Source organism: Amblyraja radiata, chromosome 2 (genome assembly GCF_010909765.2).
Source record: "Amblyraja radiata isolate CabotCenter1 chromosome 2, sAmbRad1.1.pri, whole genome shotgun sequence".
Classification (NCBI taxonomy): Eukaryota; Metazoa; Chordata; class Chondrichthyes; order Rajiformes; family Rajidae; genus Amblyraja; species Amblyraja radiata.
Window position 1 is genome coordinate 52,031,283 of NC_045957.1, and position 27,903 is coordinate 52,059,185.

General features: G+C 41.6%; 1 protein-coding gene across 2 annotated transcripts; it reads left to right on the plus strand.

Moving 5' to 3' along the window:
- The first annotated feature begins 178 nt into the window (after positions 1-178).
- Positions 179-27,114, plus strand: gpnmb (glycoprotein nmb). Of its 2 annotated transcripts, XM_033046359.1 has the most exons (11): positions 179-323; positions 5,344-5,496; positions 11,574-11,717; positions 16,291-16,464; positions 16,544-16,708; positions 19,601-20,194; positions 21,333-21,449; positions 22,221-22,323; positions 23,373-23,575; positions 24,607-24,700; positions 26,476-27,114. In XM_033046359.1, exons 1-11 carry the CDS (start codon positions 251-253, stop codon positions 26,639-26,641), a joined length of 1,986 nt encoding a protein of 661 aa, XP_032902250.1. In that variant the 5' UTR covers positions 179-250; the 3' UTR covers positions 26,642-27,114. The 2 variants fall into 2 exon arrangements, with proteins under 2 accessions (XP_032902250.1, XP_032902258.1); XM_033046367.1 differs by lacking the exon at positions 5,344-5,496.
- Positions 27,115-27,903: the final 789 nt, after the last annotated feature.

Sequence of the window (27,903 nt, forward strand, 5' to 3'; positions counted from 1 at the left end):
ATTGCCGCCCACCATCATGGGTATGATCCAGCCACATGAGGTGAATGATTTGGGGAGATCTGACCGCTGTTTTTAATGGGCAGTCGTGGTTTTTTTTATTAATCTAATCACATGATTGGAAAGGGCTGATAAGGGGTGGGGTTGTACCAGGAATGTAGTTACAGTGGTTACTGTCGATTTCTGCAGTGTGCACGCCAGTATCTCTGCGCGGAGTCCAGTGAAGGTGTTAATCTCCGGAGCTCAAATCGCCATGAAGAGTTACTTCTTAATTCTGTCTGGATTCATCTTCCTAGTCGCGGTCATCGACCCAGCTGCGAGCAAGCGTAAGTTATATTTTAAAACTTGTCAGGACTTAATTGCTATGACAATTCACACCCTATAGTTCAAAAAAGTGAATCGAACAAGATAATGTGCGGTTTTATGTTTTACCGTGTAGCTCGCTCCATGGCCAGTTCCAGCTTCGATCATCGGTGGATATCAGACACGAAATCCCAGCCACACGGTTCAATTTGAACGTATTTCAGCCGAGGAATGAGCGAGATATCATTAAAACTTTTGATAAAATAAAGCAAATGGGAAAGACTTTTAGAACTTCTGCAGTCATTCAAGTATAGTCCAAGTGTTATCGCGGTGTTAATGTGGGGAACAACGTGACAATCGATTTCTAGACAGCGATCGCTCGGTCGCCACACCATCCCAAATCGTGCAACGACCTGAGGTTCCGTTTTAGCCATATCATCAGAGGAATAAATAATAGACAGGACCACAAATAGAACTTCCCTGTCCTCGTTGAAATAATAACTTTGGGCAATTTATCTGCACTGCGATGGTAAATATGATCTCCCTTGAAATATGAAGTCAAGAGTGTGTAATTGCCATATGTACAGGGAAAGGATCCGTGAAATTCTTATTTGCTGCAGCTTTAGAGACACATTAAACGCAATCACACAATGAATAAATATATCATAAATGATTGGTTATTCTGGAGAAGCCAGACCATGATGGTGCAAGCCAAAGTACGCAGTTGCAACCTTAATCGCGCAAGGTCCATAGTAGTACATTGCGGAGGTAAACTTGTGGTTAGAGTTGAGCACAGTGATTCCGACAGTTGATGAGAAGAAGCTGTTCTTGAACCTGGAGATAGCGGTTCTCAAACTCTCCTGTACCTTCTTCTCGATAGTAGTAGTGGGAAGCAAAGATCAAAGGGCGGACACACCAACACTCACGGTTCAATTTGTACAAGTAGTAGCCTGCGGTTTTTTTTTTTGTTTAAGGGTCTTACTTTGGGGTTGGGAGGGAGGTGGTGGAAGGTACAGGGAGAGTCAAGTCCAGTGTTTGCCAGAGTGCATGAACTTGATATGGAATTTATGTTAACATATGTGCAGACAGGGCGGTCACGGTGGCTCAGCGGCAGAGTTGCTGCCTTACAGCGAATGCAGCGCCGGAGACCCGGGTTCGATCCCGACTACGGATGATGCTGTCTGTACGGAGTTTGTACGTTCACCCCGTGACCTGCGTGGGTTTTCTCCGAGATATTCGGTTTCCTCCCACACTCCATGTTTGTAGGTTAATTGGCTGGTAGATGTAAAACATGTCCCTATAGTGTTATTGTGCGGGGATCTCTGGTCGGCGCGGACCCGGTGGGCCGAAGGGCCAGTCTCCGCGCTGAATCTCTAAACTGCTAGCTATTCTGTATAGGAGCAGGGAGGTTCTACTGCAGTTGTACAGGGTCTTGGTGAGACCACACCTGGAGTATTGCGTACAGTTTTGGTCTCCTAATCTGAGGAAAGACGTTCTTGCCATAGAGGGAGTACAGAGAAGGATCACCAGACTGATTCCTGGGATGTCAGGACTTTCATATGAAGAAAGACTGGATAGACTCGGCTTGTACTCGCTAGAATTTAGAAGATTGAGGGGAGATCTTATAGAAACTTACAAAATTCTTAAGGGGTTGGACAGGCTAGATGCAGGAAGATTGTTCACGATGTTGGGGAAGTCCAGAACAAGGGGTCACAGTTTAAGGATAAGGGGGAAATCTTTTAGGACCGAGATGAGGAAAACATTTTTCACACAGAGAGTGGTCTTCTTCTTATCGAGTCCACACACAGGATTAGAAGTTGTTCAGCCAGAGCTGAACACACCTCTCGGCATCTGCATACAATGGTGTCTGTCTTGTCGCTTCTTGTGCGTGGTGGTGGAAAGATTGATGGAAACAGGGCCGCGACGTGAACGCTCTTTCCTTGACCCCACAGAGAGTGGTGAATCTCTGGAATTCTCTGCCACAGAAGGTAGTTGAGGCCAGTTCATTGGCTATATTTAAGAGGGAGTTAGATGTGGCCCTTGTGGCTAAAGGGATCAGGGGGTATGCAGAGAAGGCAGGTACAGGATACGGAGTTGGATGATCAGCCATGATGATATTTGATGGCGGTGCAGGCTCGAAGGGCCGAATGGCCTACTCCTGCACCTATTTTCTATGTTTTTGTCCAAAGATACTAGAGCGGAGCAGTTCTGTCCTCGTGTTAATGACCTGGATGTTATGCGCGGGGATGAAGACACACAAGAACCCACATACAAAAAAAAATCATATGGATTCGCCTGTTCAGATCTGACTCTAGTCATTATGATGCCAGTGGGTGAAAAAAACCAACGCTGCTAATCTAAACAATTGTCACAAACAAAAATCAAAAAGTCCTGATTTTAATTAATATTTTAATCATTTTCCAGGATGTTAAATAAAATAATCATGAATAAACTGAATATTTTCTTATAGAGTATGCATTTTTATATAGAATAGAGAGAATTACATTTCATAGGAATAAAATTTGTTTTTCAGGACCAAAGTGGTTTTGCAGTAGTAATAACGCCACATTCCATAAGGCTTACATACCAATGGTTTTTATAGTGAGAATAGTGTGTAGAATTTTGAGACTTGAGTTAAATAATTGTAAATTACATCTAGTGATAGTTTATACATTAGTACAATTTTTAATACCAGGACATACATGTGCATTCAAACATATGTAGAGCTGAAGCATTTGGTACCAACAAGTCCAAATGTATACCAAATATGAATCATCATCTCAGGATGGTCTCTTAGCTCAGGAACTGTATTGCAACCATCTGTCATGGTATTCAAATTATCAAATTCAGTGATAATTATTCACAGCTTATTTGGACAAGGATATGAAGAGCAAGTTGAATTCACCATGTTTATTTCCTACTTTTTTGTCCATTTGATACCCTCAGTTGGTTCCCTTTTTCAGAGCTTGTAATGCGATAATATTTTTTACTTTTCATCTGATGCCAGACTAGCATTTTTGGAGAAGCAGTGTCAAAATCTTATACTGTTTGTTTAGTCTTTATTTCAACAACAGTGTAACAAACTGGTGCAATATCCAATTCTATTTTGCTTTTTGATCATCCTGAACAATGTAATTTTCAATTGTTAAAATAATGAATTGATTCTGGGTTGAGTGATTGGTTGGTACCATGATTGGTTGAGTGCAAGCAAATTGGCAGCTATATTCACATAAGACAACAAAATGGCAGAGCTCTGCCCACTGCTGCTGCATAGTATTACTAGAGAACAGCATATACATAGCTCTCATTTGGCTCGGGCATCAAGTACAGGGATAAGACCGGTTTGGAGGAATATGGGCCAAAACCAGTCCCACCTGCCTGGTGGGACCAGGCAGGTGGGACCAGGCAGTTGGGCAAGTTGGGCCGAAGGGCCTGTTTCCAATCTGTATGACTCTATTAACATCGCAGGGGTTGGTGTGGTAGAAATACAGCTACAGAATCGAGTCAGACCAGGGATTGAACAACATCTACTAAATTTGCAACATTTAAAATTAACTGCGCAGCATAACTGTGCAGTTCCAACTTTTTACAACTTGCCATGTTACAGTGCCGGCTCCCCATTGTTAATATCCTGCGAATGTTCAGTCAACTGATAGTCACATGAATATGATTACTGCATTTTTCTTCTCTTGGCTGGACAGCATCAGATGACTGTTAATTCAATCTTTTTTTTAATAAAGTCATTTTTTTTAGGAAGTTAGCTATCTTTTGCAAAAAAGTCATCACGCTGTTTTAACTAAGTTCTGGCAGTCACATTGTTCTCTCTCATCTGTGCAAATTAATACTTTTATCTTCATCGTGGATACAAATCTGAATCAGATAAGTAAAATGGGTGTGATTGCATAAAGTAGAAGAAAGCATGATTGACAAATTATGTGTTTGACATCAGCAATCTTTACTTAGAATTTCACTTCTTAATCTCTGTTAAAGGCCTCAAAGTGGGGCTAGTATTAATGGGGACCAGGTTAATGATATTTTGAAAGGATTTAATGATAGGCGCACAAAATGCCGGCTGGTTTAAAAATATGCTGGGAATTTGGAAGGCTGATATTTTGAGGCCTCATTCTAGAAGCTGCTACAGGTTTATGTCTGATTTATTTGGCTTTCGCCTCAAAATTAAGGCTGTCTTTTCACAGTGGTTTTGGACTAAATCCCAATTCTTGCCCATGTTGTTTGTCAGCTGTGGCTCGCTGGCAGCGGTCTAATCAACTCACTCATATTATGCTGTTTTTTCACCATGCATGGTCTTGAAACAACTCATGGAGAAATTCCACATTCACAATGTCAAAATAAAATAAAAACAAAGTTACTTCATGTCTTAGCAAACCTTCTCTAATACCTCAGGACATCCAGAAGTATGTAACTGCCAATATATACTTCTCGGTCAATGAATTTCCAGTGTAAAGTAGCAAACATGGAAATTATTTTTTTAATACAACAAGCTCTGACAAAAGTAGCATGTGCTAAAACAATCTGCTTATAACAAAATGAAGATAGACACAAAAAGCTGGGATAACACAGCAGGTCAGACAGCATCTCAGGAGAAAAGGAATAGGCGACATTTCGGGTTGAGCCCTTCTTCAGACCGAGTCAACCTGAAATGTCACCTGTTCCTTTTCTCCAGAGATGGTGTCTGACCCGCTGAGTTACTCCAGCTTTTTGTGTCTATCTTCAGTTTCAACCAGCATCTGCAGTAGCAGCAATAGCTTTTTAACATAACTGAAATCTCAAATCATATCTGTCTCATACAAAACTTTTAATGTCCAATCAGTTATTAGGTTATGTAGGAAGGAACTGCAGATGCTGATTTATACCAAATGTAGACATAAAATGCTGCAGTAACTCAGCAGGATAGGCAGCATCTCTGGATGGAAGGAAAGCATGACGTTTTGGGTCGAGACCCTACTTTAGACTGAGAGTTTAATTTTAAACTTGTGAAAAAAGTGATCCTCCAAATTGACTAATAGCATTGCTTGATCTCAGGTTTCCGAGATATATTCACTCATAGCAGTAAGTTATCATCCTCACGGCGTCCTGGCCAACTTGCTGGATGGCGCTCCAACCAAATTGCCTGGAATGAGCAACTCTACCCGTACTGGGAAAAGAATGATGTCCGATGGAAAAGCTGCTGGAAAGGTAAGCCTGTAACCTTCAAATTTCTACCTAAAGTTTTGTCAGGTGTGTCTACCTTTTGCTAATAGAGTATGTTGCAGTCTTATAATGCAACATAGTTTAGAAGAATTAATGTTTTCCACCTCTGATTTCACTGAATCCACGTTGAATAATCTTATCCATACTCCATATTGGAGTGATTGTGGTAATTGGTGCTGGAAATGGGTGCTCCTGCAATGATGCATATTGGGATGACTGGTGGTACACTGTAGTTTATTTGGAATATTTGAGACATGCTATGATTATTCATCTCAATTGTTCAATTTTTCCAGAAAGTTATATGTACTGTAAATCTATGGGGTTTAATTTTGTAACATTCTCCAGCAGATTAAAGGATGATTTGAAATTTGGACACTTGTCTGTTAACAGAACAAATAGTTATTTTAAATTTTGAATACTTTAAGCTTCATAGGCACTTTTAAAAACTATTCTGATTAATCAGAAATGATTTATAAAATGAAATTCCTGGTCATAACTGTACATTGCAATGAGAAATAAGGAGAAAACAATCAAAATCATTTCTTTGGAAATGTGTTACTCCTCACATTGCCAGATCATAAGGTCATGTGATAGGAGCAGAATTAGGCCATTTGACCCGTCATGTCTACTCCGCCATTCATTCATGGCTGATCTATCTCTTCCTCCTAACCCCATCCTCCTGCCTTCTTCCCATAACCTCTGACACGAAAGACATATCTTTCTGCCAAATTAAATTAAGACAAGTATATAGAACTAAAGAATTCTGGAATAACTTCATAATTATTCTGGGTGTATGGAACAAGCTGCCAGAGAAGGTAGCTGAGGCAGGGACTATCCCAACATTTAAGAAACAGTTAGACAGGTACATGGATAGGACAGGTTTGGAGGGCAGGTGGGACTTGTGTAGCTGGGACATGTTGGCTGGTGTGGGCAAGTTGGGCAGAAGGGCCTGTTTCCACACTCTCACTCTATGACTATATATTTCTAACTTGCAGTAAAACAATTCGATGACTTGTAAAACAATGGATATTGTAACTTACATCAAGGATTTGCCTAATTAACTTTGGTACTAATAAAATTAAGCAATATTATTAAATTTGTTTAATTCTGATTCACAATTTTACAATATCAAGTGTGCAAATCACTGAGACGCAGTCAAAAAACTATAATTTTGTAACATTTGTATATTTGCTATTTTTGGACATTACAGTGGCCATTATAGGGTCTTAACACAAATGTAGATACATTAGTTGTATTAAAGAAAAGTTAAAGTTGAGGTGATGGCTTTATATTCATTCAATAGCTTATATGTACAAGCATGGAAATTTGACTGAGTCCACTTCAGGCCCAGAAAAATTTGTGGCCCAGGCCCAGACTCGCAGTGGGCGGCAGAGCTGGTAGTTGTTGCTTCAGAGCCAGGCATCTGGGTTTGGTGCTGACCTTGGGTGCTGTCTGTGTGGAGTTTGCACATTCACCCTGTAACTGCGCAAGTTTCCTCCAGGTGCTTCAGTTTCCTCCCACATCCCACGTGTGGGTATGTAGGTTAATTGGCCTCTGTAAATTGCCCCTAGTGTGTAGTAGACAAGAAAATGGGATAACATAGAACTAATGCGAACGGGTGATCGATGGTCGGTGTGAACGCGATGGACCAAAGGGCTTATTTACATGCTGTATCTCTAAAGGAATCAGTGTTACACACACATTCAAACCCTAAATTGTATGCCCAAGTCTGTTTTTTGCAGACCTCAATGTATGCATTTAGTAGTGCCTGGCAGTGGTTAGTAGGAATGCTATGATGCTGTGAGACACAATTTTTCCCTAGGCTCCACATCAATCTAAAATACAGATGTATATATTTTTGTTCTTTGGTTCATGTCAGAAATCTTGAAATGAGCAAGCTTGGGGCCCAAACCCAGTTTAGTTCAGTTTAGAGACACAGCCTGGAAACAGGCTCCTTCAATCGACCAAGTCTATACCAATCATCGATCATCCATTCACACAAGTTCTATGTTATCCCACTTTTGCATCCACTCCATACACACAAAGGGCAATCTACAGAGACAATTAACCTACAAACCCACATGTAGGTGGTAACCGGAGCACTCTGAGGAAATCCACATAGTCACGGGGAGAACATGCAAACTCCACGCAGACAGCATCCAAAGTCAGGATCGAACCCGTGTCTCTGGCGCTGTAAGGCAGCATCTCTACTAGCTGTGCCACTGTGCCGCCACTCTTGGAAATGATTATAAAAGAAGTCCGAGAACCCTCCATTATCATATGCAAGGCTATAGTTCGAAGTATAAGAAGTAAAGTAGATGAGCTTGAGGCTCAGTTAGAGGTTGGTAGATATGACATTGTGGGGATTACTGAGACATGGTTGCAGGAAGATCTGGCCTGGGAACTTAATATTCAGGGTTATACATCCTATAGAAAGGACAGGCAGGTGGGCCGGGGGGGGGGGGGGGGGGGGCTAGCTCTGCTGGTGAGGGATGGAATTCAGTCCCTTGCGAGGGAAGACATAGGGACTGATGAGGTAGAGTCACTGTGGATTGAGTTGAGGAATTGTAAAGGCAAGAAGACACTAATTGGTGTTATCTACAGACCCCCAAATAGTAGCCCGGATGTAGGGTGTAAGTTGCAGCAGGAGTTAAAACTGGCATGTAACAAAGGTAATGCCACTATGGTGATGGAGGATTTCAATATGCAGGTAGACTGGGAAAATCAGGTTGGTTCGGGACCCCAAGAAAGAGAGTTTGTAGAATGCCTCGGAGATGGATTCTTAGAGCAGCTTGTAATGGAGCCGACCAGAGAAAAGGCAATTCTGGATTTAGTGTTGCCCATTGAACCAGATATGATAAGAGAACTCGAGGTAAAGGAACCGCTTGGAGGTAGTGATCATAATATGATTAGTTTTAATCTGCAATTTGAGAAGGAGAACGTTAAATCGGAAGTGGCAGTGATGCAGTTGAACAAAGGGGACTATGAAGGCATGAGAGGGGAGCTGGCCAAGGTAGACTGGAAAGGGATCCTAACAGGAATGACGGTGGAACAGCAATGGCAGGAATTTCTGGGCATAATCCGGAAGACGCAGGATCATTTCATTCCAAAAAGGAAGAAAGATTCTAAGGGGAGTAGGAGGCAACAGTGGCTGACAAGAGAACTTAGGGATAGAATAAAACTAAAAGAAAAGATGTATAACACAGCAAAGAGTAGCCGGAAGCCAGAGGATTGGGAAACTTTCATAGGACAACAGAAGGAAACAAAACGGGCAATATGGGCTGAAAAGATTAAGTACGAAGGGAAGCTGGCCAGGAATATATAGAAGGACAGTAAAAGCTTCTTTAGATATGTTAAGGGGGAAAAGAGTAGCAAAGTCAAATGTGGGTTCCTTGAAGGCAGACACGGGTGAAATTATTATGGGCAAAAAGGAAATGGCAGATGAGTTGAACAGGTACTTCGGATCTGTCTTCACTAAGGAAGACACAAACAATCTCCCAGATGTACTGGAGGACAGAGAATCTAAGGGGGTAGAGGAACTGAAAGAAATTTTCATTAGGCTAGAAATAGTATTGGGTAGGCTAATGGGACTGAAGGATGATATATCCCCTGGGCCTGATGGTCTGCATCCCAGGGTCCTCAGGGAGGTTGCTCTAGAAATAGTGGATGCATTGGTGATCATTTTCCAATGTTCAATAGATTCAGGATCAGTTCCTGTGGATTGGAGGATAGCTAATGTTATCCCACTTTTCAAGAAAGGAGCGAGAGAGAAAACGGGGAATTACAGACCAGTTAGCCTGACTTCGGTGGTGGGAAAGATGCTGGAGTCAATTAATAAAGAGGTAATAATGGGGCATTTGGATAGCAGTAAAAGGATTAGTCCAAGTCAACATGGATTTATGAAAGGGAAATCATGCTTGACTAATCTTCTGGAATTTTTTGAGGATGTGACAAGTAAAATGGATGAAGAGGTGCCAGTGGATGTAGTGTATCTAGACTTTCAGAAAGCCTTTGATAAGATCCCGCACTAAAATCAGAGCACATGGTGTTGGGGGTAGGGTGTTGATATGGATAGAAAATTGGTTGGCAGACCGGAAGCAAAGAGTAGGAGTGAACGGGTCCTTTTCAGAATGGCGGTGGCGAGTGGAGTGCCGCAAGGCTCGGTGTTGGGGCTGCAACTGTTTACCATATATATTAATGATTTGGAAGAGGGAATTAGGAGCAACACTAGCTAGTTTGCGGATGACACTAAGCTGGGTGGCAGTGTGAACTGTGAAGAGGATGTTAGGAGGTTGCAGGGTGACCTGGACAGGTTGAGTGAGTGGGCAGATGCGTGGCAGATGCAGTATAATATAGATAAATGTGAGGTTATCCAGTTTGGCGGCAAAAACAATCGAGCTGGTTATTATCCTAATGGGGTTAGGTTAGGTAAGGGGGAGGTGCAGCGAGACCTGGGCTTCCTTGTACACTGAAAGTTGGCGTGCAGGTACAGCAGGCAGTAAGTAAGTAAGTAAGTAAGTAAACTTTATTTATATAGCGCATTTTAAGCCAATTTGCATTGACCCCAAAGCGCTTTACATAATTTAAATAATAATAAGTTCCATTGCAAACCATAGAAAAAGGTTTTTTTTAAAAATGAATAAAAATGGACACAACATATTACAGAGTTCAACACAAACATCCCCCCACAGCAGAATCAAAACATTTCCACTGCGGGGGAAAGGCACCAGAAAGTTAAGTCCTCTTCCTCTGTGAAACATCCCGAGGTCAGGGCCCATCTGTGGCCGTGCAGCCAGTCCGATGATTTTCAGGGCCCTCTTGCCGTAAAGATGAAACATCGGCGTCGGGTGAAACATTCCTCAGCGGCTTGGAAAAGTCTGGAGCGGCTGTCCCCTCCCCGGAGACCGGAGACCGCGGCACTCGTAGTCCTCCGGCCGCGCAGTGAAGAAAGCTAATGGAATGTTGGCCTTCATAACAAGAGGATTTCAGTATAGGAGTAGAGAGGTTCTTCTGCAGTTGTATAGGGCTCTGGTGAGACCACATCTGGAGTATTGTGTACAGTTTTGGTCTCATAATTTGAGGAAGGACATTCTTGTGATTGAGGCAGTGCAGCGTAGGTTCACGAGATTGATCCCTGGGATGGCGGGACTGTCATATGAGGAAAGATTGAAAAGACTAGGCTTGTATTCACTGGAGTTTAGAAGGATGAGGGGGATCTTATAGAAACTTATAAAAGGACTGGACAAGCTAGATGCAGGAAAAATGTTCCCAATGTGGGGCGAGTCCAGAACCAGGGGCCGCAATCTTAGAATAAAGGGGAGGTCATTTAAGACTGAGGTGAGAAAAAACGTTTTCACCCAGAGAGTTGTGAATTTATGGAATTCCCTGCCACAGAGGGCAGTGGAGTCCAAGTCACTGGATGGATTTAAGAGAGAGTTAGATCGAGCTCTAGGGGCTAGTGGAGTCAAGGGATATGGGGAGAAGGCAGGCATGGGTTATTGATAGGGGACGATCAGCCATGATCACAATGGGCTCGAAGGGCCTCCTCCTGCACTTATTTTCTATGGTTCTATGTTTCTAATCATCTCAGGAATATTTGGGAAGGCATAGCCTTACAGAAATCTGTCTTTTTATTCAATATTTTGCACTGATGCCACTGCTTCTCTGATCTTTTATCTCACAAACGTAGCATCAATGCACTATTTGTACTATTTCACAACTTAAGTATTTGATTTAATTTTTAATACAAGACTACTTTATGCTAGAAATTATCAGGAACATCTGATGAATTAACTTTCTGATGCAGTTCTAATTCCCCAATTTTGCAATTCTGCTTATCTTTAAACTAGATACTCATGACAGGCTAAAGTTGAATAATTTATTGCTACATACATTCACAATTAATGCTAAAAGTATTTTAGTATTCTCTGACATGGTATCAGGGGGAAATCTCCTGGTTGTTAATAAGAGTGAATTAATTTTCTTATATTTCTGCTTAAAATTTGTATCCTGAACAAATAGTGTGTTGTTTCCCTTCTTTGATCCATTTGTTTTATTTTCAGGAGGAAAGGTTGTAGCCCACCTGGGGAATGATGGGCCCACTCTGGTCAGATCAAATGTGACCTTCAGTCTGGTTCTGAAACTACCAAGCTGTCAAAAGGAAGATGATAGTGGTGATATCGTTTATGATTTAAATTGTAAAAATGGTAAGTTCACAGGTCATATGTAATGTACATCATGGATGGAATAAAGGTGTAGGAATGAACTGCAGATGCTGGTTGAAAGATAGACACAAAATGCTGGAGTTACTCAGCGGGACAGGCAGAATCACTGGAGAGAAGGAATCGGTGATGTTTCGGGTTGAGACCCTTTTTCAGACCCTTGTGAAGAAGAGTCTCAACCCGAAATGTCACCCATTCCTTCTCTCCAAAGATGCTGCCTATCCCGTTAAGTTACTTCAGCATTTTGTGTCTGTATAGAATAAACATGATATTCATCAGAGGCTTCAAACAATCTATTTGGGTTGCTCAAGAAAAATGGCAACAAGGTTATTGGGCTTGTATTTCGTGGATCACTTTAGTCACCAGTCTGAAGAAGGGTCTCGGCTCGAAATGTCACCCATTCCTTCTCTCCAGAGATTCTGTCTGGCCCACTTCTTCTTCTTCTTTCGTGTGGCGTGCACAGCCTAAAGTTGTAGGACAACTTGTTCTATTTGATCTTCCGTTTGTGCACGTCGAGTTGATTGCATTAGTCGAAACAGGGCGGACCACGTGAAGGTTGCAATCTTCCACCCCGGCCCGCTGATTTACTCCAGCTTTTTGTGTTATCTTCAGTTTAAACCTGTATCTGCAGTTCCTTCTTACACACTCTAGTTAGAAATCTTGATGTCACACAGTTATTATTATTCTCAAATCAAGATCAATTTTTTCATTTTCTAGAATATATAAAAATACATGTATTTAAAAATAAAATAAAGTAACTCCCTGTTAATTTTGTGACAGACAAAATAACTAACAACTTGGGAATCCAAGTTAAATATAATTTGAAACATTAAACTTTGTTAGATGGATTTTATAGTTTTGTGCATTTAAACAGGCAATTTGACAAATCATCTTGATAATCAAATAACAGGCCACCAGTATTCATAGTGGCCAACAAAATGTAACGCAAGAATTAAAGGTTTATGTGGGAAATTAATCAATCAAAGGTTGTATTTGAGGAGTGCAGATGGTCCCTGTGAGGTGTGAGGCCTTGTGTCTTGTTTCAATAGTCAACAACTTGTAATGGATGATGAAAAGTCCATATAGACCAGGTTGTTGTTTACATCACAGCAGCCCTTATTTTAGATTACCTTGGTGTGGGGGTGAGGGAAGAGGTAGATATTCCACTCAAACCTTTGAAACTCCCTGGCCCCCACTTCCACCCTGCATAGTACTCCCCACCCTCTAGCACTTTTCCCACACAAACCCAGGTGCAATACCAGTCCTTTCATCTTTTGCTGGTGTTTCTCCAGAACCTACAGCCTTTGTGCAACACAGGAATAGGCCCTGTAGCCCACAATATCTATGCTGAACGCTCAGGCCCGCCCGCACCCCCCCCCCCCCCCCCCCCCCCCCAGCTCAACCCCGCCGTTCAGGCCCGCCCGCACCCCCCCTCATGCCACCCCCCTTTTTGAAAATCTTCGTACGGGCCTGTGAACATGATGCCAAGATAAGCTAACATCATCTGCCTGCATACGATTCAGTTCCTCCATACCCTATATATTGATGTGGTATGTAAAAACCTGTTAAACGCCACAATTCGTATCTGCCTCAACATAACCACTGGCAATATATTCCGGGCACCGACCACCTGCACATCTTCTTTAAACATTGCCCCTTCCATTTTAAACCTATTATCAAGTATAAGGGGCACACTACCACAACAGCTTTTCCTTTAATCATATTTGAAGTATCTTCACCAGCAGGATTGCTGCAGCTCACCACCAATTTCTCAGAGAACAGAGGGGGTGGAAGATTGCAACCTTCACGTGGTCCGCCCTGTTTCGACTAATGCAATCAACTCGACGTGCACAAACGGAAGATTAAATAGAACAAGTTGTCCAACAACTTTAGGCTGTGCACGCCACACGGAAGAAGAAGAAGAAGAAGAAGAAGAAGAGAACAGAGAATGTAGAATAAAAGCTGGTGTCTCGGCAAATCCCTCATCTCAAAAATGAATTTGAGGAAAGAAACATTCAATAGACACAAGATATCCAACAACCAGACATTGTAGGAAGTTCTTCTCCAACATAATCTGAACCAATACATTAATGATCATAAACAACAACTCCACAAAGTATCCATGCTTATTTATCTGTCGTATGATGTTCTAAAATGTACAAATGTTCATAGGTGTCCCAAACTTTATAGAAATGCTCAACATTTTGTCTGTTGGAGGCTGATACTATAGAAACTTTCTCTTGTTATGGTTTTCCCAGTTTAATAGATATATTAAATGGGTCAATTTTAAAGAATTATTCTTTTAACTATTCATCTGCTGGCTGTGCCTGTTACCACGACTGTAACTGCACAGCATAAGCTAAGAAAGTTACTGGAGCAACTTGAAATTGGAAGCAGTCTCAACAACCTTAGTAACAGAAAGAAAATATTCCTAAAAATATCTTGATGACATTCTTTTTATGTACCAATGGTTACCTTTCCGAACACAGGCGCGTTGGATTGCAGGTAGGGCATCAAGTAATCCCCACAGCAGACAAGTGACCAAGACACATAACTTATTCGGGGGCGCTATTCTGGCAGCAGCCATGTCAGCAGTGCGTCAGTTTTTTCAACTTTTTTAAATTTTTTAGTATGTTTTAAAGTGTGTATTTAATGTTTTTTGTGTGTCTTGTGTGGGGGGTGGTGTGGGGGGGTAAGGGGGAAACCGCTTCGGTCGCCTCCTCCATTAGAGGCGACTTTTTCCAGGTCGCCTCCCCCGTGGCCTAACATCAAGGATCGGCGCGGCCTTTCCCGGAGACGTGCCCGGGGCTTCAGCAGCGGGCGCAGCGTGGACTCTCGGCGTGGAGCGGGTGAACCCTCGCTGGAGGGGAGCGCTCCGTTTCGCTGGCCCAGGGCAGCCGGCAGCCTGAAGTCGCAGCCTGAAGCCGCAGTCTGCATAGCTCCAGCTGGTGCGGCGTCTACAGCCCGGGATCCCTCGTGGGGGACTCGGGGGAAGAAGAAGCCATCACTGCCGGCCCGCGGCCAACTTCTACCACGGGGCCGGCATGGACTTACCATCACCCCTGGAGGGGAGCTTCGACCGCCGGCCCTGCAGTCTACGGTGCTTCTGGCTGCGGCGGGGACTTTAAATCTTGACCGCCGGCCATCGGCCTACAACAATCTAAAGCCGCGGTCTCCGGTGAGGAAGAGCCGATCCTGGACTGACTCTGGACTCTGGTCCTGTCCACGGGGGGAAATGGAGGAGGACTGGCCAAATTTTTGTGCCTTCCACCACAGTGATGAATGCTGTGGTGGATGTTTGTGTTACATTTTGTGTGTTCTTTATTATTGTATAGCTGCTGACAACCCAATCCTTGCCGGGTCACTGCTCGTGCGGTCGACCGGTCGGTGTAGAGAGTAGCTTTGAATGTTTGTCTCTTCGTTACGTTGTTTGTGTCCCTTTCTTTTTTTAAAAGCTACTGTAATGCGCCCTTTAAATTGCCCCTTGGGGATGAATAAAGTGCTTTGAATTGAATTGAATTGAAAAAATTATCAAAAGTTTAAAAATGCTAAACTTCTTTTTGAGCCAAGAGTTAACTCTGATTGAAGTAACTGCTCATATATTTGAAGTGTTGGACAGTATTATCTTAATACTGTAACATTTTGGGAAAACATTCACAGTCAGCAGATGACATCAACCACTCTCATAGTTACATGAGTAAGTAGTCTTATTAGGACCCACTAATCGAGGCACCAGAAAACAATTTCATCAATTAAGTACAACTCTTTGTCATTTTCAGCCAAATTGTTGAATTTATTTTGTAGTGGTTAGTCAATTAATTCTAATGGCAGTGTCAAACAGTGCCCATTAGGGTCTACTGTTTGGGACAAATGAGATCTGACAGCTGGGATTGGAAGACCAAAGCATATTTATTTTCCATGGACAAATATGAGTCTACATGTAATCGTCGACAGACAACATATCATTTTCCAAGTCTTAGAATATAACATAGAACATGGAACAGTACAGCACAGGAACAGGACTTTCAGCCAAACATGATGACAAGATAAACTAATTTAATTTTCCTGTACATGATCCATATCCCTCCATTTCCTACTCCATGTGCCTATCCAAAAGCCTCTTAAATGACATTATTGTAAATGCCTCCACTAGTAAGTTTTATACTCCACTCTGAAAATTGGTTTGGTGCAAAGTATTCAAGGATAACATGATTTGGTCAGTGTAAATTGTGGAAGTATGTTTGACAGTTACAAACAGCAGTGGCTAATCACCAGATAGGCATATTCTTATATATACAAAGGGATTGAAAATTATAGTAGAATATTTGTTATTCAATGGGTATAGTTTAGTTTCTCACTGTAATTTCTGATGTATTATTATGAAACCTTATGACTATTTTGTTTCAGTGATATATTCTAATGATTAAAAAATACATTGATTTGTGTTGATTCACAATTTCCTGTAATGTGTAAATCCAACGGGTCATTTTCTATATGAGGAGAACATGTGTGCAGATTTCTAAATTTGACCCCTGAATAGTACTATTTTATTTTCCAGTATCATCATTCTTTCGGGGTCAATATGTGTACAACTGGACCTCCTGGATTGCGGACTATGATTGGTTTAACTGCACCAAGTTTTTTAAATGTGATGTCTTCCCAGATGGTCAATTGTTTCCCAAACAATTGGACAGAAAACGTAGAAACTTTGTTTATATTTGGCACACACAAGGTTAGTACAATACATTTGCCTTCAAAAGTCTTGATGTTCCCTTAAGAAAATCTCTTAATTAAATTTGTTTCAAATTTAGGCCAATATTATCAAAGTACTGGGGGTACCAGTATGACTCTTTCAATCAATACCACCAACATCATCCTTGGTGACCATATGATGGAAGTGTCTGTCTATCGAAGAGATCATCACAGAAGTAAATACATTCCCATTGCAACGGCAAGTGACCCATACACTGTTACAGGTGAGAGTCTGTGTCAGTATCTCTGGGTTAATGACCAGTTTGTAGCAGCACCAAACGTGGTCAGGAAAAGGCCAGACGTCAGCAGGTTCAAACAGTAGTTTTTATTCAGGTGTTACATGTAAGTTTGGTCCACTAACATAATTGTCATTGCTGCTGTAGCTGAGCGAGGGTGTTGTCTCAAGCTCAGCTACCTGTTGACTGGGTAGATCTCAAGGTGAGATAAGCTTATGTAGCAGGACACTCCCCCTAGCCCATGACGTGACGTGCCAGCCCCACCTCACTCTTCCTCCTCTCCAAGGTCCAGTCCCATTAGATTAGATTAGATTAGATTATTTAATGACCACACAGTCAAACTGGTGGAATTCAGGTTCAGTACAGGATGTTACAAGGTAGGCTGATTCCCGTCAAACATAACATAAAACACAACATCATACAATATACAGTACATGCATGGGGAGGATATGTGCTGTTATCATAGTGTGTTCAGAATTCGGATTGCGTGTGGGTAAAAACCGTTTTTAAATCGAGATGTCTTGGCGGGCAGTGAGCTGTAGCGCCTTCCTGATGGCAGCAGGTGGAAGATATGGTGAGCTGGGTGGGAGGGATCAGAGATGATTTTCTTCACCCTTGACACAGACCGTTTGTGATGGAGTGATTCTATTGATGGAAGGGGAGTGCTGATGATTTTGGATGCTTTGTTAACTATGCGTTGTAATTTATTACGGGAGTGAGTGTCTAAACTGCTGAACCAGACTGTAATTGATGAAGTGAGCATGCTTTGGATGATGGCTGTGTAGAATTTGATTAGGAGGTGTTTCCTTACTCTAAACTTCTTGAGCTGGCGGAGGAAGAAGAGTCTTTGGTTGGCTTTTTTGTAGATGTGATTTGAATTGATTTTCCATTTGAGGTTATTGCTTATGTGAGTGCCAAGGAATTTGAATGAGTCAGTGGTGGATATGGGTTCGCCTGAGATGAGTAGGGGGGTCTTGGGTTGTGCCTTACGTCTGAGATCAATGATGAGTTCGTGTGTTTTTGATGTGTCGAGTAAGAGGTTATTATCTGTGCACCAAGTGACTGCTTTGTGTGTTTGAGTGCGGTATTCTGTTTCATTATTGTTCGAGATGAGACCTATGATGGTTGTGTCATCTGCGTATTTATAAATTTTAACTGAACTATGCTGGGATGTGAATTGGTTTGTGTAGAGTGAGAATAACCAGGGAGACAAGACGCAGCCCTGAGGGGCTCCTGTGCTGAGGTGCAGGGGGTGAGATATTGTGTTATGTATCTTCACCCTCTGTTGTCTGTTCCAAAGGAAGCTGTAGATCCAGTGACAGATGCAGGGGTCGATGTTCATGTCCGTTAATTTATGGAAGAGTTTAACCGGGTTGATGGAGTTAAATGCCGAACTGAAGTCCATGAACAGGATGCGGGCGTACGTGTTGGCGGTTTCCAGGTGTTGCAGAGTGTGATGAATGGCCAGATTGACTGTGTCTTCCACTGACCTATTGGCTCTGTATGCGAATTGGTGTGGGTCCAAATTGGAGGAAGTGCTGGTTTTGAGGTGAGCAAGAATAATGCGCTCGAATGACTTCATGGCCACAGATGTAAGGGCAATCGGTCTATAGTCATTGAGGCAGGATGATGTGTTGGACTTGGGCACAGGGATGATGGTAGATTGTTTGAAGCACTGGGGCACTGTACATTGGCAGAGGGATGAGTTGAAGATGCCGGTGAATACAGGGGCCAGTTCTGCTGCACAGTGATGAAGCACTGCTGGGCTGATGTTGTCTGGGCCTGCCAGCAGCGCCACCATCTTTGAGGAGGGCGGCCCTTGCCCTCGTCTCGATGCCTCCCGTGGACCGGATGCGGCCCGCGAAAGGGTCCAATTGATGATTTCCCCGAAGCCGGATCGGGCGGCAGATTTTGAAATTCGGTTTAAAAAAAGAAAAATTTTATAACAGATTTTTCCCCCCGAATTTCAAAATCCTTTTGTGCGTGCGTACATAAATTTTCTTTGTGCACTGGTTTCAAAACTTGTGTACGCACGCAAGCGCCCACAACTTAGAGGGAACATTGGTTTCTGGTATCTTAATGAATGGAGATCTGTTGTAATTAGGTTTCCTCCACTCACTTTTTTATTATTGCCTTTTGCAAAAGGATAACATAAAATAGGATGAGAGTTAATTTAAATTTTAAATTCAATGGGGACGTGAAATGAGTGAGGTGAGATTACCGAAAGTGGACAAAAATGCTGGAGGAACTCAACGGGTGAGGCAGCATCTATGGAGAGAAGGAATAGGCGACATTTCGGGTCGAGACCCTTCTTCAGAACTTTCCCTCCCATTGATGTTTACCAGGAGGCCGAACTTAGCTCTACCTTTTCCTGATCCATCTAAATTTAAAGCCAGCCCCTGTTCGGCATTATCTCAGGCAGCCCACTGCCCTAGCCACAAAACCCTTGACCCCCTTACTGATTAAATATCTACCTATCTCAAGTTTGAATATATTCAAGGATTCGGCCTCTACAGCATTCTGAGGCAAGGAATTCCAAAGATTCACTATCATTTGAGAAAAAAAATATATCTTCCTCATCTCACTCTTAATTTGACAATCCCTTATTCTCAAACAGTGTCCTCTGGTTCTAGACATCATATGAGGAGAACATCCTCCCTGCACTTGCCCTGTCAAGATCCCAAAGAAGCTTACATATTCACAGCGCATTTTAATCCATTAATACCTTTGACCAAATTAAAAGCATAAGGAATCAGGGAGAGTTAATAGCTAAAAAATATTATTCACAGCCAGATGGAATCACCCTGAATATAGTTATTTGTCACAAAACAAATATTTTGATTAATCTTAATATTTATATATTGTGATTCCCTTTTACAGATCGCCTTCCAATTTATGTGCAGATTTCACAAAAAGACAAGCGTACTACCACTGATAATGTTTACATTAAGGATTTAAATGTCATCTTTGATGTTAAAATCAATGATCCCAGCAATTATTTGAAAAATGCTGCCATCTCCTACAGTTGGAAGTTTGGTGATGGGCCTGAAACATTATCCAAAAACCCGACAGTTATTCACAACTATACTAAGACAGGGCATTTCAACCCCAAGTTGATTGTCAAAGCAATCATCCCTGTTCCCTGCAATTCTATACCAACTACACTGAGCCCCTTCACTGAACCAACAACCAGAACTGAACAGACCTCCACAGCTGAATCAACAACTGCAATGATGCCAACTACTACACCTAAACTGCCCACTACAACCAAAACAATCACTACCACAACTCAACCAACCACAACAAAATTTACAACCATGACCGAACTGTCCACTACCCCTGAAACAACCACTATAATAAAATTGACCACTGAACCATCGTCCACACCTGAACTGACCACCACAACTGAATCAAGCACCACTGCTGAATGGAGCTCTGCAACTACTTTGAGCCCTGCTACTAGTCCCACAAATGGTAAGTTGTATTTTATTATCTTTGAATAAAGATAATAAAAGGGGGGTGGGGGAGGGTGTGTGAGGGAGGGTGCGTGTGGGAGGGGATGTGTGGGAGGGAGGGGATGTTTGTGAGGGAGGGGATGTGTGTGAGGGAGGGGGTTGGGGAGGGTGTGGAGGGGGGGTGGGGGAGGGTGTGTGTGGGAGGGAGGGGGTTGGGGAGGGTGTGTATGTGGGAGGGTGTGGAGGGGGGGGGATGTGTGTGAGGGGGGGATGTGTGTGAGGGAGGGGGTTGGGGAGGGTGTGGAGGGGGAGGGGGTGTGTGGGGGATGTGTGTGAGGGAGGGGATGTGTGTGAGGGAGGGGGTTGTGGAGGGGGGGGTGTGTGGGGGAGGGGGTTGGGGAGGGTGTGGAGGGGGAGGGGGTGTGTGGGGGAGGGGGTTGGGGAGGGTGTGGAGGGGGGGGTGTGGGAGGGGATGTGTGTGAGGGAGGGGATGTGTGTGTGGGAGGGGGTTGGGGAGGGTGTGGAGGGGGGGGGATGTGTGTGAGGGAGGGGATGTGTGTGAGGGAGGGGATGTGTGTGAGGGAGGGGGTGGGGGAGGGGGTTGGGGAGGGTGTGGAGGGGGGGGGGTGTGGGCTCTCCAGTCCAACCGCACTAACCGGCTGTAGGACCCGGCTCCGGACTCACTCACTGGCTCCAAGACCCGGCGCCTGTCGCACTCAGTGGCTCTGTCCCGGCGAATAACAGACCAATAACTTTTGTAATATTTCACCGATCGGAATAAAACCTGATGCACTAGCAGCACAGGAAAATGGCGAGTAAGATGGCGAAAAATCATAGCGCTATGGGGGATCGTTTTGCGCAAATTTTAAAACAACGCAAATCGGAAGAGGACAAGATGAGAGTTTTATAAGTATATTGATGCGCCTATACTCCCAGATCTCTCTGTTCTGTAACACTCTCCAAGGCTCTACCATTTACAGTGTAATCATCAGTTGTCTTACCATGTCCATCACATATTTTAAACTTGACAAATTCCCAAATTTGTACAGACAGAAGGAATTAAAATCTCACTCATAAGATTTCCATAGCCAAGATGAACAATTCTTTTTTTAAATATCCTTCAAATGCAATGTTTATAATCATTATTTCCTCCCCAGGTTCCTCAACAACCAATGGTACAAACAGTCCACTGCAGCTGGTGAAAAGAGAGGCTTCTTCTTTTGGCTGTAACCTCTACAGATATGGCTCCTTTGAAACAAATGTTACAGTTGTGGGTAAATAAAATGGCCAAAGAACTACGTGAGAAATTGGTTGAGTTTCTTGATGCATGCTGCTGTGGGTGAATAATTCTGGCCCCATGTCTGGATAATGGATGGGTATTAGCATCAGGAAGGAAATTCAGCTGGAAGAAAGCTCTGCCAAATTATTAGATCCAATTAACAGACTTGCCACATAATTGGTACAGAGGCCAAAAAATCCACATGATCAAGGACCGTGGGGAGACAGAAAGCATGTTTTGATGAATAAGTGAGGCCAGGAGAGAATGTGTTCCCTCATAATAACCCTGTTGAATGGTCAGAGAGAGTATTAAAACCTTTTATTGTTATAGGTGTCAATAATCTTGTATAACCTTAATCTGCTCAACCTACTAGATTAACCCTTATTAATTCATGCCATTTATAATCTCCACTCCACTATGCCACCCTTTACATGGTATTACGGTACTACACAGCTTTACACTAACAAGGTCAGCCAGCTCGCTCTCTCCCTCACAAGCCAGCGGAGCGAGATGAGAATGGCTGGCTGTTGGAATGTTCCTTTTTGCCTGTGGAATAAAGATAGATCTTCACTATGTGTGTTGCTGTGGATCATTCATAAAAAGATACTTCACTCAGAAATAACTACATAAGCACAGTTTATTATAGTAATATCTAGGAGGGCTGAATTATTAATGTATTACATACGATGTATTAGCTTATGGGTGTAAATGTCTCTAGAATGTTACGATTACCGTAAGTGTGAAATGTACAATTGTTCTTTGTTAGATGGAATTGGTGCAAACAGCATTGCGGGGATGACCAACATTCAAATCTCTACAGACTTTCAAAAGAACTCCGTGATGGATTTTGTGGTCACTTGTAAGGGCAGGTATGGTGCTTGCTCTATAATAATACAAGAAAGCTAGATGCTCCCAATTGCCTTCTCTGTCATTCAATTAGCTGATGGCTAACTAATCATATCAAGAATTTACTAATCTCAGGTCTTGAATTAAGTAAACAGAGCTCCTGGATCTAAATTACAACCACTCGGGTGAAAGAATTTTCATTTTCTGGCAAAATTGCTTTCTAATTAAGGCCATCGCCTTGACTGTTAGTTACACTGGGATAAAGGGCTAGAAATTGATCAGGAGAGATTTTCTGTGGACTGGAAGTGTGTGCTGTGTAGTTTTTTCAGTTTTTCACAGCATGCAATATTTATTTTAATAGGATTCCTATTTAATTGCGATGCTTGGCTTCCAGAAAGGTGGGATGCTCCTTAACAGGCCAGACACAACTCTGCACCCCATTCGACAATTTATTGAGAATAAATAAACAGCACAAAGAAAACGAGGAACTAAATATGTGAAATAAAAACATAGAATGTTAGAAATACTCAGCAGGTCAGGCATTACAAGTGGAGAGTTGATGTTTTGGGTCATGGACATTACATGAATTTGATTCACCTTGGCAAATCTCACGATAGAATATTGACCACATAGAACAATATTAGGATAATAATGTTAAGTGCTTTCGAGTTAGGAAATCCATATGTATTTATGTCAGGTTTATAAGGTCATAAGTGATAGGAGCAGAATTAGGCATTTCGGCCCATCAAGTCTACTCTGCCATTCAATCATGGCTGATCTATTTCTCGCTCCTAACCCTGTTCTCCTGCCTTCTCCCCATAACCCCTGACACATCCTGATAAAAGGATCTCATAGAATTTCTGGTGGAATTAATTGAGGAGAATTTTGAAATTTAGCTGAAAATATTTGCTTATTTTGAATGATGAATAAGAGGTAAAAAAAGGAAAACAAAGACAACCATGGCTCTACAACCATAATTTCCCCCAAATTTCAAGATTTTCATTTAAACTTACTCTTCTGCCTCCACATATCATTTAAAGCCTATTGCCTATAAATGTTTTGTGCCTTCCAGTATACCTACTGATGTCTGCACTATGATTGCGGATCCTACCTGCATGGTGCCGAAGAGCATCATTTGTGATCCTGTGGTGGCTGCTGACACTTGCAACCTGACCTTTCGCAGAAGCTTCAATGCATCTGGTATCTATTGTGTGAACATCACGTTGAAGGATAATGCCAGTTTAGCTGTTGTTAGTACCCTTGTATCCATTGGAGGTAAGCACAACCATCTTTTTTCAGTGGATCAAAAAATCTGCAGATGCTGAAAACAACAAAAAATAGAATGTTGTAAGCACTCAACAGGTCAGCCAATATGAATGAGGAAAGCAGAGTCGATATTTCAGGGTTCTTCATCACAATTGAAATAGTGAGAGCTCTTACCTACACTGAATGTTTAATCCTCCTACATGTCCATTCCACACCAGGATATCCTAAGGGTATGTTTTTTCTTCCAACAACAGAGACCCAACCAATCCCCTTTCATCACCACACTTCTTCACCTGGTTGAAGTCATTCTTATATTTAATGTGACAATACTCTCAGACCCAATATTTCACTTCCCATATATCTGCTCTCATTTCTCGCATCCCAGCCAGAGCAAAGGGAGACCTTTGCTCTGGTTGGGAGGCGAAAAATGATAATTTTGCTCTTAGTAAAATCTAAAAAAAAAAAGCAACGTAAAAACTACTAGAATTTCTTTTGAAGGTTGATTGAATCTGAAAATGGTCCCAAGTGTGTAGGGAGTGGATATGATAGTGGGATAATATAGAGCCAGTATGAACGGGTGATTGATAATCGGGGTGGATTTGGTGGGCAGAAGGGCCCATTTCCATGCTGTATCTTTCAATTAATCAATCAATTGAATACACTAAAAATAAAACCAAAATGTTGGAATATCTCAGTTGGTCAGGCAACCTCTCTGGTAGACATGGATAGGGAATGTCACAACCTGAAATGTCACGTATCCGTGTTTTCCGAAGATACTGCCTTATTAGCTGAGATACTCCAACACTATTTTTATTTGCAAACCAGCATCTGCAGTTGCTTGTGTCTAATTGAATACACTAATTGTAATGTGCAGTACACAACCCAAACACCAATGTCTATCTAAACATCTCTTCTTTTATACGTGCTACACACTGGCCAGTTGACGATTAACACCAAAATCCAAATCTGCAGTTTGTTATTCAAAAATAGATTTTTGCTAATGGCTCAGTTTTAACTTAAATGTTCAATTTTATTTACAGATTCCAGCAGGATTGGTACAGGTATGCAAGGTGTCTTAATATTTGGCACTTGCGTATTGGTTCTTATTATTGGTGTGGCCAGTTTCCTTTACAAGTAAGTTTGGAATAATAATCAAGAAAATAAATGGTTAGACTCAAAGCTGGACAAAGTCTCGCATTTTTCTGAAAATCTTTATGCCAACTAGTTTATTGGAGAATTCAAACTAATTGTGTACATAATTTCTTATTTCTATAGATAAGGTTGTTCAGTTTCACGTGTACCGAAGTAGAGGGGGGGTAGAGGAGGGGCAGGGCGTTTGTATAGTTGGTTGGAGGCTCTGATATGTCGGTAAGCCGCAGGTCTCATTGGTCACAGTAGGCCTTGCTGGATGGATCCTCGTGGGTCCAGGAATCGTTCTGGTAGGGTGATTGGCCCTGGGAGTCGGAGAATGAACATGTCAGACAGAAGACCGTAGTTAGTGTGAGAAATGTTGCTGTTGAAATAAAGATTTAAAAGAATGGAGTGATTGTAATGTCTGATAACAGATGGTCTTTTGAGATGAGCAATCAAAAAGTCGCCTGTCTCTGGTGCCATATTATATGCATCTCCACATTAGTACGTTGCTGGACTGAGTTTGCTTTATTTCCTAAAATTCAGTGCTGATGTTTAGATGGAATTAATTTATTGTGAGGGCCAAAATACGGAACTGAAATCTTGCCACGCAGAGTTCTAATTAATTTCTACCCATGGTAAAACGTGAATGGGGAGATGCATATGAGTGGCAGGTGCTTAATCTTCTGGCTGTGTCCGTCATTACAACTACAAAGTGCAATGTCTATTTGGGATATTCCAGTATGTAGAAACATGGAACCGCAGATGCTGGTTTATACAAAGTGCTGGAGTAACTCAGCGAGTCAGGCAGCATCTCTGGAGAACATGGATAAGGTAGCCTTTCGGGTTGAAACCCTTCTACAGCCTGTTACTTCAGCACTTTGTGTCCTTTACGGACATTGCAGTGTTCCCTGGAATTTCTTCATAGCAGTGGGATGGCAAGAATCCCAAATTAGGCTCCACAAATAACACTAACCCCCCCTCCAAAAAAAGTAATTAAACACACAGAAACTCAAATCAATTATATGGAAACAAACTTTAAGCTGTTTTTATTTTGAGACGTTGAGGATGGTGAAAGATTTTCCTTTCACTAGGCTGTGGATCTCCTTTTTTCTCACTGAATTAAGTGCCATTATTCCAGCTCCAGTGCTGCCAAATGTTGAAGCCTCTGAGATCCAATGGATGGATCCAGCAACTAGCCTGATGTTCTTCCCAAAATACTGACCTGGTGCCAAATTCAAGCGTTAATGTTCAAATGTCTTCAATAAACAGGAACCATTACATAGGAAACATGGAAATAATGTTAATTCATGAATATGATTATTTTACTATATCTCTCATTTCCAGTATTTGGGAGATTTAATATCCTAATTTCTGTAATTTGCCTTTGCATAAGGTGGAAATAATGCTTCCTGGTAATGTGAGGGGGAGTATTAGTTTAGAAAATAAATTTAGATCATAAAAACTATTAAAATATAAACCTATCCAAGTACTTGAAATCTTTAAAAAATATCTACTTTAAACTTATCTACTTTTTAAATGTAAATACACTGTATATATATTTCTGACAATGTCATTCATGATAATGAATAAAAAAATGTTTTGAAATCTTTTAATCTTCCATGATACAAGCTCGAACTATTCTTAAAATTTTATTATATATTAAAACTCCAGAAATTACATTGTGAGAGATTTCTTTGGTGGTGGGATTGGAGATATTTTGAAGTGAGGGCTGTTTCAATATGTGATTTACTAAAAGGTGAAATTTGTTTTTAAAGGCGTTACAAAGAATATACACAGATTGGTCAACAAGTTAAGAGCAGATGTAAACAACTGGTGGTGAACAGTAGCAATGCTAGTGTGCACTTTAGTACACAGAATACCACGCTCTTCTTTGTGAATGATGAGAAGAGCCCACTATTGAAAAAAACTGCATTAGTCTAGTCATCGGTTGATTTAAGATGGATGCTTCACAATAATCTGCTTTGTGTTTGGTTATTCATATTGCTTAAGCAAAATTTGAATATATTAACATTGTACTGCATTACTATCTCCTCCTTAAGAGTAGATGCTTGAAATCCAATTGTTACTGCCTGCTTCCACTGCCTAAAGGTAGACAACTATCTGCATTTACAAATATTTTATCAATGTTCAACTTTTTATTTTGACTGTATTTTTCTCTTATTTTTCTCTTTAAGAAATAGTAAAATTTACTCCATTCTGCCACAAAGTAAGATTTTACTTAGTAACATAGTTGGTAAAATGACAATTCTGATTTATTAGTTATAATTGTTAGAAATGGATTGCAATTTTTATCCACGAGTAGTAGCTCTACTCAATAACAAAAAATCTGTAGCCTCTCTTTGATCTGGTATTTTGTTGGTTCACATGCTTGATCAATGGTGTTTTATCATGAATGTTTTATTATTATTAATGGTTAGTGTTTATTGAGTCATTCGTAACTGTCACCATGTCATGTTGTTACTTGTGGGCGGAGCACCAAGGCAAATTCCTTGTATGTGAATACTTGGCCAATAAAATTATTTACTTATTTACTTACAATTACCAAATTTCCAATGACACCACAATATTTCTTGTGTTCAATACCCATAAACAAGAAATGTTTTGAAAAGTTCCTCTGCTGAATCAACAGATTTCTTTCTAACCATTTGTATATAAGGCTACCTTCCTTCACAATGAAATGCCTGGTAAACTAACAATGTTTGCATCTTTCAGGCTGCTGTTCAAATATTTTGCAGCGGATAATGGCAAATATACAAATGTAAGAATAAATAGTTTAAAAATCCTTGGAGTGGTTTTGTCTTGTACTAGATTGCAGATTGGGAAGAAGACTACAAATATGGCCATGGAAGTCAGAAACAGTCAACATTCTGACTGATTTCTGTCCTTGGGAAAAATTCAAATGGGGAGATGCTTTGGAGAGGTAAGTCCTTAATCTTCTGCCTGCCTCTGTCATTACACCTACAAGGAGTTGGGATATTCCAATGTATCCTGGAATTTCTTCATAGTAGTGAAATACTACTAGTGAGACCACACCTGGAGTATTGTGTGCAGTTTTGGTCCCCTAATTTAAGGAAGGACTGTCATATGCTGAGAGAATGGAGCGGCTGGGCTTGTATACTCTGGAGTTTAGAAGGATACCACAAATAATGAAAGGCCTGGATAGAGTGGATATGGAGGATGCT